Here is an 18,059-nt window from a genome sequence, read left to right as displayed (position 1 = left end):
CGCTAAATTAACCATGTTGAACAAATATTGAATTTTTATTTACAGAATGACTTTTCGCCCTTTTCCAACTCGATATACGTACTGGAAATAAAATATTTCCTTCCCATTCTGTTCAAAACGATGCCTATTATGTACTGAAACTGGAGCAAAGATCAATTTTTATTTCACTTTAGAGCGCTCTTAAAAATTAAAATCACATTTTCTACTGAACAGATCAGGAGCCGAGAACTTTCAACAAATCCCCAACTTCACTTCTCTTAAATTATTAATCTAGTTTGTCAGGACTAAAATACAAAGTTAAGTCTTTCGGCAAACAGCTTCAAAAGCGAAACTGAGAACAAACAATTGATTCTAACGGCGAAAAAACATTGCCTGGAAACAGAAGTTGAGGTTAAATTTTGTTTCCAATTTACCGCCGCCATGGAAACTTCGATGACGATAGCTATCTACTTGTAGGTTTTCAAAACAACTCTGACTTATACCTTAATGCTACCAAAACCACTTTTAGATTGAAAAATGATTCGAATATTATTTTGTATTTCCGTTTCGCTTTTCAAGGGAAGAAAGTGACGTCTCCGTCATGTGGAGAAAAATATCTAACTGCGTAAAGAAGTTGACTAATGTTCAATGCATGCGTAGCTCGTAAGCATAATTTGGGTAGATCTCATGAAAAATGCAAAACTTTGAAGTGCGTGCAAAATAATTGACAATACTCAAACCATATTGGCTTATTGGCGCTTAGCATTTATCAAATTACACCAGAGTCACAAACTTCTGAGAAATTTCAACGGCTTGGCACTAATCTAGTGCCGCCTATGGACGCAATAAAGTTTCTCGTTCTACCTTATGCTTACGAACTAATATCTTAAACGACATTGTAAAACAACCTCTGTGGTCCGTGTTATTGTCTTTAGCTGTCAAAAGCCAGAGGTGGTATTTCAACTAAGAATGATTTGTTTTGTTTTTCGGCTCAAACGGCGCGCAAAACTATTATCATTTCGAAAATCTTTCAAAAAAATCAAGGACGGTTCAAAAAACATAACCGTCTGTTTTTGTTTTAAAAGCACAGAAAAAGTATTCAGGGCATTTATAATACGTATTTTTATTATTGGGAATGAAAATAGAATATTAGCTCTCGACGAAACATTGGCCGGTATAAATTAGTGGTTTTCAAGTAGGTTATATCGGCTAAAATGAAACTTTGCATTTGGCGGCAAAGAGGTTCAGACGCTTGTTACTATAGAAACTGGTCTCATGGCTTGACGTTACCTTGGTTACTAGCCCTCCTGTTCTAGGTCCCTTCAGTGCCTCTTCATCATTTCATTTCCTTTTACTACCAATGTGAGTGTCTTACTGCGATCGACTCCTGCCCAAGGGTACTCTTACCAAAGCTGCCTTGTTTCGGCGCCAAAGGTTGGGTTTAATCACTTTGCTGGTAAGGATTTTCGAGGTAAGCGTTCGAAATTTTCTCTCGCGTTCGCGATGTCGTCATTCTTCGAACGAACGAATTGTTGGTTGTTGCTCATGTGTTGAACCGTTTGTCAACAAATTGTCCTTTCCCTGGTTTGTTTCAGCATCCTTTTGCACAACTATTGAGGTCAAGAAATAGAAGAAATCCATAAAGATGAACTGAAGACTTTAACTAGCAAATTTAATGTGAGTGCTTTCATATTATGGTCATATGATCTTTTTAGTTTCGCACTATCTCAAAATCCACGTTGCGTAGAGCGCCAGATTAGACCTTTGTCGCAAACCCCGGCCTTATGAATTCCGATTCACATCCTTTGCCTGCTTGTAGCATTTTTTTCCAGAAGCATCTTCGATGTTGACGATCATTTCAGGTGAGAGGCATTCGCGATAGTACCGCTACGATAGTCGAGGACAAACAGTTTTTGTTCAAACCCTCCATGTTTCAATGTCTTAGTATGAAGCAGTGAAAAGTTATCGGTGTAGTGAATCAGGACTTTACTAAAAGTCAAACACCAGACTCCGATGAATTCCGATTAACTGCAAAGTCATGTCAACATGTGAATTTTATTTGTAATAAATATCCTTTACGACACGTGTTTTACCCGAGCACATTGCACGATCGTTGAAAGCATATTACAACAATATGAAATATTTCTCTGACTCGAATAATTCCTATTTCGGTTTCGTTGCTGAAATACTCTTATATGCTTCGAGTCTTAAAGCAGCAGAGGTTCTGCTAAAAGGCGGCTCATGTCGTGGTTTCTTTTGCAGAATTAGCCAGGATGTCCTTTGGGACCGAAGTTTTATTCTTCTCGGAAATAGTAAATTGTGTGCATTCTATTAGATGTGATTGCAATATATATGAAATCATGAAAGGAGTCATTCGACCGGATTTATTCGCAAGTAAGACCCCAATTCTGCAATTGAAGTTGGCGAGAAAGTCTAGTTATCTGCAGTGGTTTCGGAAGGCCTACATAAGTGCTTTTCAAGCATCGTTTCTTTGTGAGGCCTTTGTGTTTCGCATCGTAAAATTTCAATATATTATTAAATCGGCCGCATGGCACTGCGCTGTTTTTGTTGATAGATAGTTACAGGTACTTGTTCTCGATGTTTCGTCGACTTACGAGACTTTGATTTGAGGTTTATATGGCCCTTTTTGTTGTGTAACGATTTCATACGAGTCGACTGTTGTCAATGTCATATGTAATTTCTGGAGTTTTGCCCTGAGCGTTACCTTGTTCTCGGAAAATGAAAAGTACGAATAAATAAATTATAAACCATGTTTTTCAGTGTGAAGGAAGTTGACTAGCTTTTAAAGTGTTACTGTCCGAAAATGTTGTGCTATGGAAAATTCCTTCAAAGCCATGATTGCATTCTGTTCCACATCTGTGGCGGAAAAGCCGCCTTGAACACTACTGCGAATGATGTTTTCGTAATTCAATCTAGCATGGTGTGTTTTTTAATTTCTCGATACATGTAGCTTGTGGATCTGGCTATTGTTTTGAATAGATTTTAAAAAGTACTAGAACAATATCGACCAATTAATTTATCCCAAAAACATGCAGTGGCATAACTGTTCTGTGTCATTCTAAAACGATGAACGTTGCCGTTTTTCTGTGTGAAGTACGTTCGTGCGCCAGGCGGTTTGCATTCGGCTTTTAATCACAGTCGTGAGGAAATCCTTTTCGCCCCCTATGCCCCCACCTATTTTTTAAAATTCACAGTAATTTTCTTGCAACCTAAGAGAACAAAGATTAAGTTTCTTGGTAACGGGGGATGCAGAAAGTTTGTTTTCGGGAAAAAAAATCTTTACCGCAAGAGACAACTTTTTGTTCAATTTTATGCGTGTTGGAATTCTATTTTCTTTTTTTAATCACTAAAATTATGGTAATTTTTTGCGTCAGCATGTTACTTGCTTTTCATATGGTCAGAGATGGCTGAGGGATAACATAAAGCCAAAACGCTTTTTTGCATTTACAAATAAAGTTCATTATTTTCTCGCGACAGTAAAAATAAAATTTGTTGAAACCTTGTGCAAACTTGGCTTTCGAAGTTGTTGACAGAGCAAACACAGGCTTTTGAAGTAAAGAATCTGCTGTGGCACATAAATGAAACAAACTGCCTTGAAACATGAAATAATTCAAGCCAATTTATAATAGTAAAATGACCTGACCAATCCAATCAGAGCTGCAAAATTAGCTTGAAATCTAGCTGGTTCTAATTGTTTTTGTTGTTAAATAGTAGTTGTGTGATTAAATTATGTTTTGACCACATTTCTTTGTTTTCACTTATTCACATTCATGAACAAAAAATAGCTTAGTAATTATTATGCTTGCTGAAATGTTTGACTATGACAGAGTGCCTTTTCAAAGGAAGTTAAAATCTCTGAGATTATTTCAGTTTCAAGAAAACACTTTCCTCTGACACCAACTCTATTTGAAACACAAAATAATGCAAATAATGTTTCTGATCTATTCAAAATATTTTCAATTTCCAACATGTTGAACCCCAGCCAAAGTAGAAAATGCTTCCCATTAATATTAAATTGGCTGTGTTTCATGCTAATTTGTACCATTTTATCAAATGAAAATTTATAAGTGAACGCGAGGTTTTCAAGTTTGTCCCAGGTGACAGTTTTCACCACACTGTTGCCATAGTGATAAACCACTGCCCATAAACAGATGGGGTTAGGCCCTAGGAAACATTTATTTTTTGAATCCTTTGATATGGGTCTTGTCATGGGATAAAGTATGACTCTGTAAGTTTAGATTGCAATCTCCCTCTCAGGTGGTGATAGCTTTTATCTGAATCATCTGGGCTACGAATCAGATGAATGAGATCTAGGATATCTTCACCGTCATAATTTTGTCTCCTGCTGATGTGGAATTCACTGTGGGTTTCTCCAGATTAAATCTTTCACTGTGGAACTTATCACATGCTTTGTGTGAAGAGAGAGTCAACAGAAATTTTATTTTAAAAATCTTATGGCAATTTCGGAACAAACTTTGGTAAATACCTTGCTTTACTTACTAATAATTCATGGGTTTGATTTCATGAGATAAAATCAATATAAGTCTGCATGACAGAAAGCTTCTCACAACAGAGCTTATTCCAGTCTTCGAAGCCCAAAGTATCTAGGGATAAAGATTCTCTTCTCTGCAAAGAATTCTAATCTTTTGCAAGTTTCCTCTTATAATTTGGGGATACTCTTTGTAAATCCTTGACAGAGCAAGCCATTGCCTTGCCCCTTTAAATCCTAAGAGTGGCCAGCATCCATTTTTGCCAAACCATAATGCTGCTGAATCATTCATTAAGATCTTGAGAATAAAGGAAATGGTTGGCAATCTAAGAAGCTTTAATTGTTAAACAAATTCTTCTAGTCAACACTTTTAGCTAGTAAATGTATTCAAAACAGTATGGAGAATATACATACTGATGTTAGGTTGTTGAGGGTTAAACCATGTCACCGGATAGTCTCTATGTTCCTCAACCTTTCCTGATGTCAAGTTTCATTTAGATTCACAGAGTTTTAAGTAATGCTAACTTTCACTAAGAAGTGGATTTTTCCAGACATCTTTGGATATATTCTTGCACTCACTTAACCCATTAACGGCCACAGCTTTTGTGGAAAACTGTGTTTTGAAGCTAGTCCAGCAGATTTCGGGTCACTGTTGGGGTTTTAAAAGCTCGAACTTACCAAAAACCACTTGACAGCTCGTGCACTCGACGGCCTTTCGATCCAAATGCAAAATGGCGGCCTGAAAATCTCGGGCACGCGCAGAGAGCAAAATTTGGACATAGTTTTTGGCTTGAAAAGTCACGCCCCACTTACGACTTCTACTTTTCTCTCTTTCTCCTGCCCTTTTTTTCCCCTCTCCTTGCCTAAAGTTTCTCCTCACTTGCTGGAAATTGAGTAGGCTTCATTTTGGTGTAGAGATTTTTCAGAAACTACTCATTATTTTCAAAGCACATGCTCGGAAAGGCAGGTGGGTAGTGAAACACGATCTTCGTGCAGATTTTCCAGTCAAAGTGACACGGTTTTTTGGCTATTTCTCCAATCTCCTCCACTCAATTGCGCTCATTCTGGTATCGTCTGCAAGATATTTTCAACCCGTTCAAGTACATGCTCGAATTCGTGCTCCAGAGTTAAGATTGATGACGTCACAGGGCGTAGAAAGGGTGTGGGTCCCCATGGGCGCATACGGGCGCACTGGACGTTAATGGGTTAAAATACACAGAGATGCTAACCTCTGGAAGTCTCACTTCTGGAGATTTTTTTTTTCAGACCAGCACCACCCCCCCTCCCCCCCCCTCAACCAAGTCAAGTTCACCAATGCCACCTCCTCCCCAGAAAATGTATTTTTTGATTTGGACCTCCTACCTCCCTCCCCCCATTTCCTTGAAATATGCACAGTGTAAATAAGCCATTATGTGGACCTTCAAGTATCAGTAAGCGCACCAAGCAGTTTCGCACAAAAAATGTGGATCTCTCTGGGAGGGACTTCAATTGGTTGAAAACTCATCCATTCAGACTCTCGCTTATATAGGAGTAACAGAGTAGAAACTTGCTTCTTTTTGTTTGCAACAAACGATATGAATCATGCAAGAAAATGAAGCCAGAAACTGTAATACAAGCATAAGAAGCCAGATGATTTAGAATTTTGGAATATATGGAGCTTAAATCTTTAGTTTTTTGCGGGCAACTGATCCAAACTTCCTGTTATCTGGGAGTTTTGGTCACCCATACAGGAGAGCAGTAGATTGGCTCTATATCTTGGAGACTCGCAGATAATTCGTGAGATTTGGCATATAAGCATATGTGAAGAATTGTTTTTGAATTCAATCTGTTTTTGAAAGTCTTTGAATTTTTCTTTTAGTCTTAAGTGTTTTCTAAGAAGACTTTACAGGACCGTAAATCATCTTGAGTTCTCATCTGTATTTACTGAAAATGGTAATGGTCATGTGAGTTTACTTTGAAAATAACCTTTCTAAGGCAGGCAAGAAAGAGTGAGGGTTACATTTGATTTTAAGCTTCATGCCAAAAAAAGTAGCACACAATCACTTGAGGAAAAATGATTTCTGACTTGGAATTTATTTTGTGGTTAGATGCAGGTTTTGTACCAACAGAACTTTTTGATGGGTCTGAAACAATTGCCTGTTACTATTTCAGGTTACTTGATATCTTGTAGTGGCATGTTTTCATCATGTGACCATCACAGGTCAATTTCCTTTTGGTAGAGTTAGGTGTATGTTTATTTTTAAATGTTACCAAAAGATAACAAGGCTGTGCTCTAAGGAGAATTGAATGGAACCCATTGCTCTGAAACTGTGAAATCCAGGGTGCCCAGCATATGCTTTTTATGAAAAAGTTAAAATTCCTGAGTTGCACAAGAGCAAAATAAGGCAACAGGGGCCACCGGGTGCTGCTAGACCACAGCCTTAGATCAGAGCTACTGTATTAAAAGGCTGCATTATAGTCCTCTATTAAATTTTACTGCTAACATTGGGCAGTAATACATGTATGTATGGATTCTTGTCAAATAATTTACATGTGAGATAGGAAGGCAATTTAAAGTCACAGTTTTTAACAAGCAAGTGGTTTTTTTGTTTTTTTTTACAAGCATTGACATTGTGCCAAAGGCTTGTGCTCTGTGTTCATGGAGTGAGGGACTCTAAACTATTGATGGATAACAATTCTTCAGACGACTCTGAGAATGATTTTGACTAAGGTTTTCAAAATGTCTTACATTACTTATGAGAACAGTTCTTCATAGGGCAAGAGGATTAGAAGACTTGATCAAATGTTACTCCTCCGTTCAAACCATTTACTGATTTAGGGTTTATACAAACATCACAGATGCTGTGAGAAAATGTTAAATTTTTGTTTTATAAGGTGTCTGCATTATGTAAGACCTGGAAGATAAATAATTTATTCAAACAAACTGAAGTATTTAAACATCTGATCTGCTGCAGCTGCTTTCACTAAATTTGTTTGGATTTATAACTACCCAGCAGAAGTTGCAAAAAGGATTTAGGGGATTAATTTGAGTGGACCATTTCATCTAAATCTGTTATGCATTAATCATATCTCTGTTTAGTCAAATGAATACAAAAATGAGGTAAGATTCTTCTAGAAGAACTCCAATGAGCTCAAAATAAGAGCCTCTAGAGTTTTGTGAAATATTCATTTGTGAAATAGTTTGTATTATAATGAAAATAGTTGTTTATAATAAACAAAATGCTTGAATGCTCAGTTAATGCTGGGGATAAAGAAGCTTATTACAGACTGAGAGAGATAGTGTTTCACGATAGACTCAAAGGCCGCATTGGTGAACAAACAAACACTTTTGGGGGCAGAGCAGAGTCATCTACTCTTGCACTAGAGGTGAATTGACAAATTGTTGAGAAATATTTATTTAGCTGAATATCTGGTTTTCATTGGAATCCAGCCATGTTGAATAATTTGACCTTAATTAACTAACAGCAGTTCTGGAACATGCCACGTTAAAATTTAATTAAGCAAAAGACATGCAAATGTCTATGCCTCTAAATTTGAATTTTGTTTTACTTATTTATTGCAATCTTCTCAAATATTTGTTTTGAATTTGCCAAGCTGCATCCGTTTGGAAAATTGCATGATATTTTGGATGTGAAATTCTATCTTATCTCATTGGCAAGACCAGATCAGCGGGAAATTGAGCTTGTAAAGCCCGTATCAATTACAATACTGTCTTACATGCGTAATCGTGTTTGCAGATGTCTGTCAGTTGTTTGTTCTTTGTTTCCACCAGAAGTCAAATTGTTATCAGTTGTGGCCAATTCTGAATGTATTCCCTTTTTCAAACTTCTTACTTTTGCTATAATTCAGTCTTAAAATGGGAGCTTACACTTTTCCTGGACATTAAGATTGTCATCATGGGCTGGTTTTTAGAGTATGGCAAGTACTTCTCAATTATTCAGAGGTACACAGTGCACAGCCAAATACCTATCACCTTCAAGATAAAACTGAGGGAAAACAGCAGTTTCACTTTGATGATAACAGTTCTCTGTTGATACACCTCAATCCCAGAAGATGAATTTTAAAACCGGTTTGTGTACAAGGAACATGTTAAACAGACCACCTATGTATAATTCATCATTATGTTTGCAGAACCTCCATCTTTTTCCTGGATAACCATTCACCAGACCATGCAATGAAATAAAAGGGAGGAGACCACACACACACTTTTCTGAAAAAGCTATTGTATGACCTCAGGGTTCACCTCATCTTTGATTCTATTATAAAGCTAGTATTGGCCAAAATTAGGTGTTCATAACTCTCTAAAGCATGAGCGCTAGGTCACATATTTCTGCTTGTAATCAAAAACAAAAACTTAAAATATGGTTGTTTTTTTTTCTTTCTAGGAATTTTGCTTTGACTTTGCAAGACAAGGTTCTCTGAATGTTCTATTTTGTTTTTTTTTTTTAATGAATATCTCCTTTTTAAATTTCTTCGGCCTCTTTGAGAAAAAAAAATTGTATAATTAAGGTGAAGGTATCATAAACAGTTTTTTATTAGCTTTTTGACAATTAAAATGTAAATTGATGTTTTACTTGCAATTGGTCATTTTTAGAATTTGCCAGATGTTTCTCTCCTTGAATTTGCAATTCAAACTTTTCCTTTGTTTGGTCACAGTAATTGCTTTTATTTTAGCAGCTATCAGGGACAACTTTAGGACTAAATTCCCACCTAAACATGCCCTGAAGATCAAAAAAAGAAAATAAAATAGTTTGTTTTTAAACAGAACAGTTTGCATCAGCCCTAGCTGATGACTTTTCTTCCCTCCATTCATCAGTAGGAAGTTGTGATGTGGTTGCTAGGGGACAGCAGGCTCTGTTTGTATTGCTCTCTATAAAAGCTGTCTATTTCTCTTACTCTCTTTGTCTCAAATTACTACAATTAGACAAATTTACATGTTTTTGAATGTGTAGATGAATAAATATCTGACAATATTTGTCATAAAATGGAAGGTGCTGCTGGTTTTTTTTTTTTTTTAATGGAAACTACCCTCATCTTATTTTGTGATTAATCGTTTCAATGTGCAAAGATAATTGAGGGACATGGTAGATTCTTCTCTATTTACAAAATACTTCCTCACAAACCCAAGAGGTTGTGTTGTTTGTTTACAATGATGTGCTGCTTGATTTGTCTTAAACAGGTTTGTTTTAAGAATAAGTTGGCCACCTTATTGTGAATTTTCAGAAATGAAACATATTTAAAGCCAATCCTATATAGTAATGTTGATACAGCAATGTCAAGAAACATTGAAATTATTACGGTTTGCCAATATAATGTAGGGAAACATAAATAAGTCATTAATAACTTGAATGTGCTTACCAGTAGAATTTAAGAAGAATATTAGGCTGTGCCTATCAGTAACCTAAGATTTACTGCCTCAAGTACCCATTAGTATGATCTAGAATTACACAGAATCTTTGAAAATTTGACGGGTAAAAGGTCACTCTTACTACTGGTTTGAAAATGTCTTTTATTACCTGCCATGCTTAAAATAACGGTAAATACTAGCAGAGGGATCAGAAGCTGCAAGCAGAATGTAGGAAAAATAAGATGCTAGTCACTCAAAGGATTTAAACAGTTAGCTCTCATAGTGCCTCACTACTAGAAAAAGTTAATAATTTTGGTTTGACTTCCATCTAATCATTTTCTCTCTTTTTTGGGGGTATGTTTCCTGTCTACAGATTTAAAATGCCACCAATACGTAAACCAGAGCTGGATAAACTTGGGAATCAGTCGCGTCCATATCTGAGTAGATCTACTGGAGGATCAAGCTTCAGATCATCATATGACGAAAGTACCAGAATCAACTTGAGTAACAGTTGTTTTAGTGCAATCAGAACAGAGAAGGGAGACCCTGACGATGACTTAACAAGCCTTAACTGGCTGCAAAACAATGACATTTTGAAAGGCTTTGAAGTCTCAGCAACTGTGCCGCCTATGTCCCCACCCAGGGACAGCAATGGTGACATTCTTGAAACCCCTCCCCGAGGGGGACAGACAAAAGGACCTCTTTCTCCAGACACTTTGGCAAATAAGCGGAAGAGTCCATCAAAGCCCCCTTATTCATTTTCTTCACTCATATTCATGGCCATAGAGGAAGCACCTTCAAAGAAGTTGCCCGTAAAAGATATATATAACTGGATTATGGATCATTTTCCTTACTTTCGGGATGCTAGACTTGGTTGGAAAAATTCAGTGCGCCACAACCTTTCACTGAACAAGTGCTTTAAGAAGGTGGATAAGGACAAAGGACAAGTGAGTAGTAAACGTATATTTTTTATCTTTCAATCTGTGACATTTCTCTTAGACAACCTGTTTGTGAACAGAATGAGAATTTAGAATGGAAGGCAAAGGTTTGTGCCTCTCCCCCTGGCTCATATCTTTGTACCCATCCCCACTGCAATTTCTCTCTGTCCCCCCTGGCCTATTTCTTTGTTTCCTTTTGAAACCAGCCATCTTTAAAATAACCATTTTCCTTTATCTGTCTTCCAAACATTGACATATTGGTAAAAAATGATGGAAAGTTGTTGTTTTGAGCATCATAAGGAACATGGTTTCTTCATGAAAGATTTTTAACATGTACCTTATTCAAATGATGTTAAATTTCATATAATCCTGAGTGAGACCAGGTCATCATAGTTACATTTAATGTAACTTCTTATTTCATGTAAGCGGAATGAGTGAATTTAGAATTTTTCCTTACAGTTTGAAGCTGTTTTAGTTCCAAGTTGTTGGTCTGATTTCTGTAATTCTTCACATGTACACCCTAAGATTAATATGCATTTTCTCCATACTGTTGTCTATACATTTCGTAAGGTGCTGACAAGGAAAATTTGTTTACTCATCAAAAGCTTCATCTTAAGTTGTTGATCATCTCCTTTATTCTCATGACCTCAATGGGTGATATTTTTATGAAATAGGTTGTGGTTCATTGTGGTAGCTGGATGATGGTATAAATTTGTTCTTTTGTCTCATGATGAAGTCACTAGATGTAGAGTGCAACGTTTCAACTGCTTACTGCAAGTCTTCTTCAGTTGTGTTCTACATCTAGTGACTTTATCGTGAGACAACAGAACAAATTAATTTTATATTATCATGGGTGATATTGTTGGGAGAAATTTTATGTCAATCACTCTTAGTGTCAAAGGGTTATTAACAAGTTGACGACCACCAATATGAATTTCGTGTCATAAATTGCAGGCTTTTCTGACTAACAAGAGTAGTTTTATCCACAGAATGTTGGTAAAGGTTCTCTGTGGACTGTTGACCCAGAGTATCGGCCAAACCTCCTTCAAGCTTTGAGGAAAACACCTGCTTTTCACCCCTATCATCACCTGCTAACCACACCTCCACCTTCGCCACAGAATGGGTCTGGAAGGTAAATATTATTTAAGGCAAGCTTTTCACTTACAGGTAGTGACTTAGTGGGAGTGCTGGCCTGGTAATATTTGGCTTGAAATTGTAACCAAAAGCCAACTATTTTCCAATCTGGCCCAACATAATGCCCATAAGCATTCATCTTGTGATCACAGCCCTTTCTTTTTCCTCCCCCTCTCTTCTTAGCTTGCTTCAAGGTATAAGTGTAGGACTTTTATAGGCTCTGTTCACCCCATCCAATTTTTCTCTTATTGTCCCAGCTAGGCTGTTCAGGTTATATTTATGATAAATGGTTTTTATGTGATGAGGGTCATTTTGGCGGGGAGCAAGTGGAACAACACTTAAAGCAGGAATCTGAACCAAAAACACAAACCAAATTTTATGTGGATTCCAGCTTTCAAACCAGTTTTCACTTATGGGTGTGGCACTCTCTATCTATTGGCTCGTTCATGCTTCCCTAAACCCTTTACACCGTAACATCAGTATACATATTCTCCATACTGTTCTCTATACATTTCCTAAGATGCTGACAAGGAGAATTTGTTGAACAATCAAGAGCCTCTTCATTGTAAATCATTTCCTTCTTATTCTCACGGCCATACTGTTTGATTCAGGGGTGATTTTTCAAGAAGATATTAGATGCTGGTCACTTTAAGAGGGTTAATTTTAAGGCAATTTTTAGGCAATTAATTAGTTGATTTTTAGGCAAGAGGGTTAATTTTAAACATGAATAGATAGGTGATATTATACAGTTGTCATCTATAGGTGATGGAGGATCAGGTCTTTTGTCTCAAGTTCCTGTAATGAAGACTTGAATGTAGCTATGTGTATCTTTATGTATATTGCTTTTCAAAGAACCATTTGTTCTAAATCCTTTTTTCTTTGTTTTTCTCCTTTTCAACAGTTCACTTGGAAAACATAGTGGTAAGTAAGAAACTTTTACTTTTTCTTTCAGTTGAAAACCTCAAAAATAAAAAGAAAGGCCATCTGAATTGGTTATCTCCCCCATGTTGTTACAGTATCTCCAAAGAAGTTGTGGGAGTCATTATAACACTTGCCATAATATAATTGAAAGCTTATTTAGAAACAATGATTTTACACTTGCAGGTAAAATCGAAGTTGACCCAGATGCTGAGGCAGAAGCAGTGGCTACAATCTGCATGATTAGTACGCCTCCTGAAATACGAGTAGCAGAGAGTAAGTACATATTCTCCTCTAGTTTATGTTTATTAGATTCACCGACAGGCAGGGACACTGCAACAGCTTGCGCCAATTACTGCAGGCCCAGTAAACCCACCCATCCCACCCCAGGGGAGGACATCGACCACATAGTAATCTCATGCATGGGAAATTAACTTTTCCTACCCCTAATCCTGCAGGAGATTGGGCCCTACGGTCCCTATCAATGCCATAGAAATGTATAGAGAACAGTACGAGGAAGGTAGAAATTGATGTTAGGGTAGAAAGTGTTGAAACCTTCTTTTCATTTGACCTCATTGTGATTAGCTTGGTAGGAAAGAAACAAGGAAAAAAAAAAGCAAATTAAGTTGCAACACAGTAAATGGTTTGAACCCCGGGGGTAACATGTGAAAGTGTAGTGTGATCGTCCGGGTGAGTGTAGTCCTGAGAAGGACTGTTGTCGGTGGTGGTGAATGACGTTTCAACAACCTGTGTGGAAGTCATCATCATCAGAATCAAGAGTCATAAGTTGTAACTGGTGATGGTTTATTAATTATGCGTGTTTCCATGTTTCCAGTGGTACGATGCCAATCATGTCCTCCTTCAGAGACAGACAGAGAGGAGTTGTTAGTTAAACAAGCCAAAGAGTTCCTCTTCAGACACAGAGGTTCATTTTCTGGTTCTGTTTCTATGGCAAAGGATAGGACCTCGTCCTTACTCATTGATACCCACAGAAGGTGAGGTGGTCTGTTTTTTAAAAGTCCATACTGATATGTATTTCATTGTGAAACACCAACAGAATTTGAAGCTTTGTCAAAAGCCACACGTAGCTCAGTATCCCATACACTCCTCTGACTGTTTAACTGTATACTTTTGTTTACTTTAAAAATGTCTCTTTTTAAGAAAGTGTTGTGTTTTTTTTTTTTTTTTCTTTTCTTTTAAAGAAACAGTGTCAAAGCTGGTTTGTCTGCATCTCTCAGTAAAATTGATTCTGTAAAGCTGAGGAATGACATTTCACCCGATTCATCCCTTGATGGCGAGTTTGAATTTGATCACCATGATGATTCCGATGATGATGATGATAATGATGACAGCGAAATTGAGGAGACCATGGAGAAGGTTGTCAAGGATGAACTGAATGACAGACTAAGTGATAGTGGTTATGGTCAAGGACTTGAAGATGAGATAGAAGGGAAGAGAGCAGCCAGCAGGGACAGGCCTGCATCACGAAATAAACGAGGCCGCAGAGACAGTACTGCTGAAAAACTGAATGATATAGCTGGTGCTGATGCACTTCTGGAACTGGCGAACTCGGCTTTTGTGCCATCACCTCGTGTCGCCTCGGCCACACCTAGTCCTGTTCCAGAAGATTCCCCTACAGCTGTCAGCTAGTACTTGGCTAAAAGTCAAGTCTTGAACACATTGGGGGAATATTACAGATAGTCAGTTTACAGGTCAAATTACTGGTATATTGGTTTCCTGTTTGGATGAACTCTACAAGGATATAGTGGTGTACGCTTCAGTTGTACATACACCATAGACTGTATGTATGATATTGGTGCAGATGTGGAGCGACTGTGGACAGCTCAGATGAAACTGATTTCCCGTTCGTACCACAAATCAGTTGATCACAAATCAGTGAGTTGCTGTGAATTTTTATTTGCCTGAGTAGCAAATGGGGCAGCATGGTTGGTATACCAGAAATCATGCACATGGAAGGGTGTGCTGAATTTGCTAGCAGTGCAGTACTTAACCAAAGCTTAACAACTCAATATTGGGATAGTTGTTCCTCTCCCAAAGTCTCTAAATCAAATTCTTTAAAAAATTAGGTACCTGGTACATTAATGTACTGTTTGTTATATTCTCGTCCTTGTGGCTTTTATTGATTAAGCTCGTTCAAGGGTTACGCATGCGTATAGCAATTTTCAATTGAGTGTCGAAAAGAATCCATGATTACTTTGGTTTTGCTTTACTTCGCTCTGTGATTGGTCCACAAAACTTGCGCTATCCTCACGACCAATCAGATTCGTAACTAGAGCCAACTTGGTCACTGGCGCAGTCCCGCGTTTCACGCGGGTTGCCCTGTTTTACTTGGAGTTCTGATTGGCTAATGAGGATGTTAACCTGCGCTCCGATTGGCTGCGTTGATTACTTTGGTTTGGTTTTTCAAATCTCAACTGAAAACTGCTCTTTTGTAAGAATGACAAACAGGGCCACATGAAAGCACTTCTGAACGGCTTTCATTCCGGTTTTGTCGAGACGTAATAGTTAGAACAGCTTTGTAGAAGGTGAGACGTAGTGCCACTTGAAAGTACTGCTCTTAACTTTTCCTTTGAATGGTCTCATAGTGAGGGTAATAGGTTAAAACCATCTTTTATCATATGACTGTGTCTCACAAGGACTGGGAACTACCGAATTTACGAATTTGATTGGCTGAAATCAATATTGAAAGCGGTCTAGATTTTCCCTTCTAGACCGGCATCTAGACCGGTCTAGAAAAAAAAGGTACAAAGAATATAAAAAATTGGCATATAAGACGCAGGCATATAATAAACATCTTTAATAAGCATCTATAATAAATCATCTATAATAAACATCTAGGTCGGTCTGTATGGGAGAATCTTGACCTCGGTCGCTTGTACAGACCTCACTGCATTCGGTCTGTACTGGCGACCTCGGTCAAGATTCACCCATACAGACCTCCCGCTCGTTTAATAAGAACTAAGTACAGCATGTTAAACAGTGCAAAGGAAAGAGAAATATTCAAAGAATTTTATTTAGGTTTAGCACATTAGCTGACGGGATAGGTTTTGTAGACAAGGTCCCTTTAATTGAAGGATGTCCAGGGTTTAAGCATTGATTTGGGCCAAAAGAAAAATTGCATCGCAAGGAAAAGTTGGATACAAAGTTTTTCAAGGAGTTTTTTATTTGATTCTTAAATGTTAGCTATAGAATAACATGCATATGGCAATAATCTTTGAAATAAGAGCTGTGGTAGCTGAAAGTCCACATGGAAAAAATTATCATGACAAGCAAAAAAAAAGATTAATGATAGTAGCGAGTAGGGTGAAATGCTAACCTCAGGAGGTTTTCAAGGGAGATTTTGCGACAGTCATACTTTTAATTCTAGTTTTGTTACTTATTCTTAATTAGGTTGAGGTGAACAGAAAAACATTCCAGCTCAGAGAAAAACTGAAAAACCAAAAAAATATGTAGCAAGGGTTAATTTTATAAACAAAGAGTACAAAGCGGTTGTGGAAATATCAAAGTCGATACTTCTTTTTTAGAACTAAAGTTATCAATTTTGGAATTTACGATCACAAGGAAAACCGTGGGTTATATCCCTGATAGAGAATTACGTTGGACATGTAAATATTTCATGGTGCCCTGTGGACATATTTAATAATGGATAAATCTAAGTGATTCGTTATGGAACAATCGTCCTTTAGTTCAGATTTTTTTTAGTATCTATATTTCTCACAATCTGTGCTAATTTAAATTGAATGTATGAAATGATATGCAACCAAAGATGGTTTAAGAGAAGTTCTAAAGACATTGTATTCATTGAATGATTGGCCATCTCAGCTGGGTCAAAGTTCATGGGAGAAGAATTTTAGCATCGTTCGTTGGCCAAGATCATGTGTCCCTTTAAAGAAGGGGCACGCAGGATAAAAATTATGGTGCATGTTCTTTAGCTTAGACATATCAACTCTATGTTTCAAGTCTGTTGTATGCGTGGCTGGAAACAAGACTGATGAAACCACGATAACTTTTCCATTCGTCAGGAATTTTAGGCTGAAATTATAAGTTTGCATATTCTCTGAAGAACACTCACAGCAAGAGGTCATTTCTCTGAGTACAGCTGTCTTAAACTTCTATAAACACTTTTTTCGTTTTAAGAACACAGATGTAAAGTAAATTTATTTCAAAAAATGTATACCCAATGTCATAAAACTTCTGAAAATTCAGGTGTAGGTTCGATCCATTCGTCTTGCAGCCTACTTTCGGACAGTCCTCGGTATCTTTCGCTAATATTCGGAAATTTCCGTCCCACGGATTTCACTGATTTTGAATTTCCACAGTCGTAGGACGTCTTAGTCTTGAGCGGTTGTCTTATCGGTGTAAAGCGTCATCCCAAGATGCAGTGACGTAATTTCTCTTTTTGTTAGTCAGCCCTCGGCCGCTCATATTTGCAGTTCTTAGTTGAAGAATTATTTTTGGAGCTCTATTTTGGTAATTACATGAAAAAAAATATCTTTTAGAATCATTAGATGCCGTTTTCGCATACGTATCGGTGAATTTCCAGAACCACATGTAGGAATCAGCAATCATTCGTATTTTATATAAGAACAAAGTTTATTACCATGAAGTAAGAATTTAATCCAATTAAGTATTCAGATGGACGTTTAATGGTAGGATGGGCGATCTTCTAGTCGATAGGCATCAAGGGAAAAAATGATTATCAACTTGTAGTTTCTGTTGATTAGATTGATGTAAATAAAGTTAAAGTTACGGTCCTGTTAGTTGTGTTTACACCTTTTCTTTCACGCTAACATCAGTCTGCATATTCTCCATACTGCCCTTTATACATTTCCCATGGTGCTGACAAGGAGAATTTGTTTAACTTGTTTGTAAGTTTTGTACGGGAATGATCTTACCCGATGTTGACCCATTTTTGGCCCGAGAAAGTACTCCTTTTATTTCCTGAGAGAAAAATTATACCCTCAAACATGAAACGAAGAAAAAAAAATAGGACAAACCGATGTCTTTTCTATTCTAGAGCGTTTCTCTGAAGGGTTTTATAAAATGTTAAAAATATATATATATCGTGAATAATTCATCCAGTTGTCCTACTCTTTAAGACAACAACCCTTGAAATAACCCCCCCCCCCCCCATTAAAGTACTTGCCCAACGCCCCTCCCTTCCCCCCTCATTCGGAAACATCTCCACTGAAAAACCAATGATATTACGCGA

At 37.3% G+C, this 18,059-nt stretch overlaps 1 protein-coding gene across 2 annotated transcripts; it reads left to right on the top strand.

Moving 5' to 3' along the window:
- Window positions 1-1,296: 1,296 nt before the first annotated feature.
- LOC111323387 (forkhead box protein N3) lies at window positions 1,297-17,607 on the top strand. Of its 2 annotated transcripts, none has more exons than XM_022926714.2 (8): window positions 1,297-1,450; window positions 1,575-1,656; window positions 10,210-10,783; window positions 11,764-11,906; window positions 12,810-12,829; window positions 13,013-13,102; window positions 13,662-13,821; window positions 14,029-17,607. In XM_022926714.2, exons 3-8 carry the CDS (start codon window positions 10,217-10,219, stop codon window positions 14,474-14,476), a joined length of 1,428 nt encoding a protein of 475 aa, XP_022782449.2. In that variant the 5' UTR covers window positions 1,297-1,450; window positions 1,575-1,656; window positions 10,210-10,216; the 3' UTR covers window positions 14,477-17,607. The 2 variants fall into 2 exon arrangements, with proteins under 2 accessions (XP_022782449.2, XP_022782448.2); XM_022926713.2 differs by having other exon boundaries at window positions 11,752-11,906.
- Window positions 17,608-18,059: the final 452 nt, after the last annotated feature.

Source organism: Stylophora pistillata, chromosome 14, assembly GCF_964205215.1.
Source record: "Stylophora pistillata chromosome 14, jaStyPist1.2, whole genome shotgun sequence".
Lineage (NCBI taxonomy): Eukaryota > Metazoa > Cnidaria > Anthozoa > Scleractinia > Pocilloporidae > Stylophora > Stylophora pistillata.
The sequence above is the reverse complement of the archived record's forward strand: the minus strand, read 5'-3'. Positions and strand labels throughout refer to the sequence as shown.

Coding starts and splice junctions, on each gene's coding strand:
- LOC111323387 (XM_022926713.2), top strand. CDS start 10,217: ATGCCACCAATACGTAAACCAGAGCTGGATAAACTTGGGAATCAGTCG. Junction 11,907..12,809: donor CCACAGAATGGGTCTGGAAG/GTAAATATTATT, acceptor CCTTTTCAACAG/TTCACTTGGAAAACATAGTG. Junction 12,830..13,012: donor TTCACTTGGAAAACATAGTG/GTAAGTAAGAAA, acceptor TTACACTTGCAG/GTAAAATCGAAGTTGACCCA.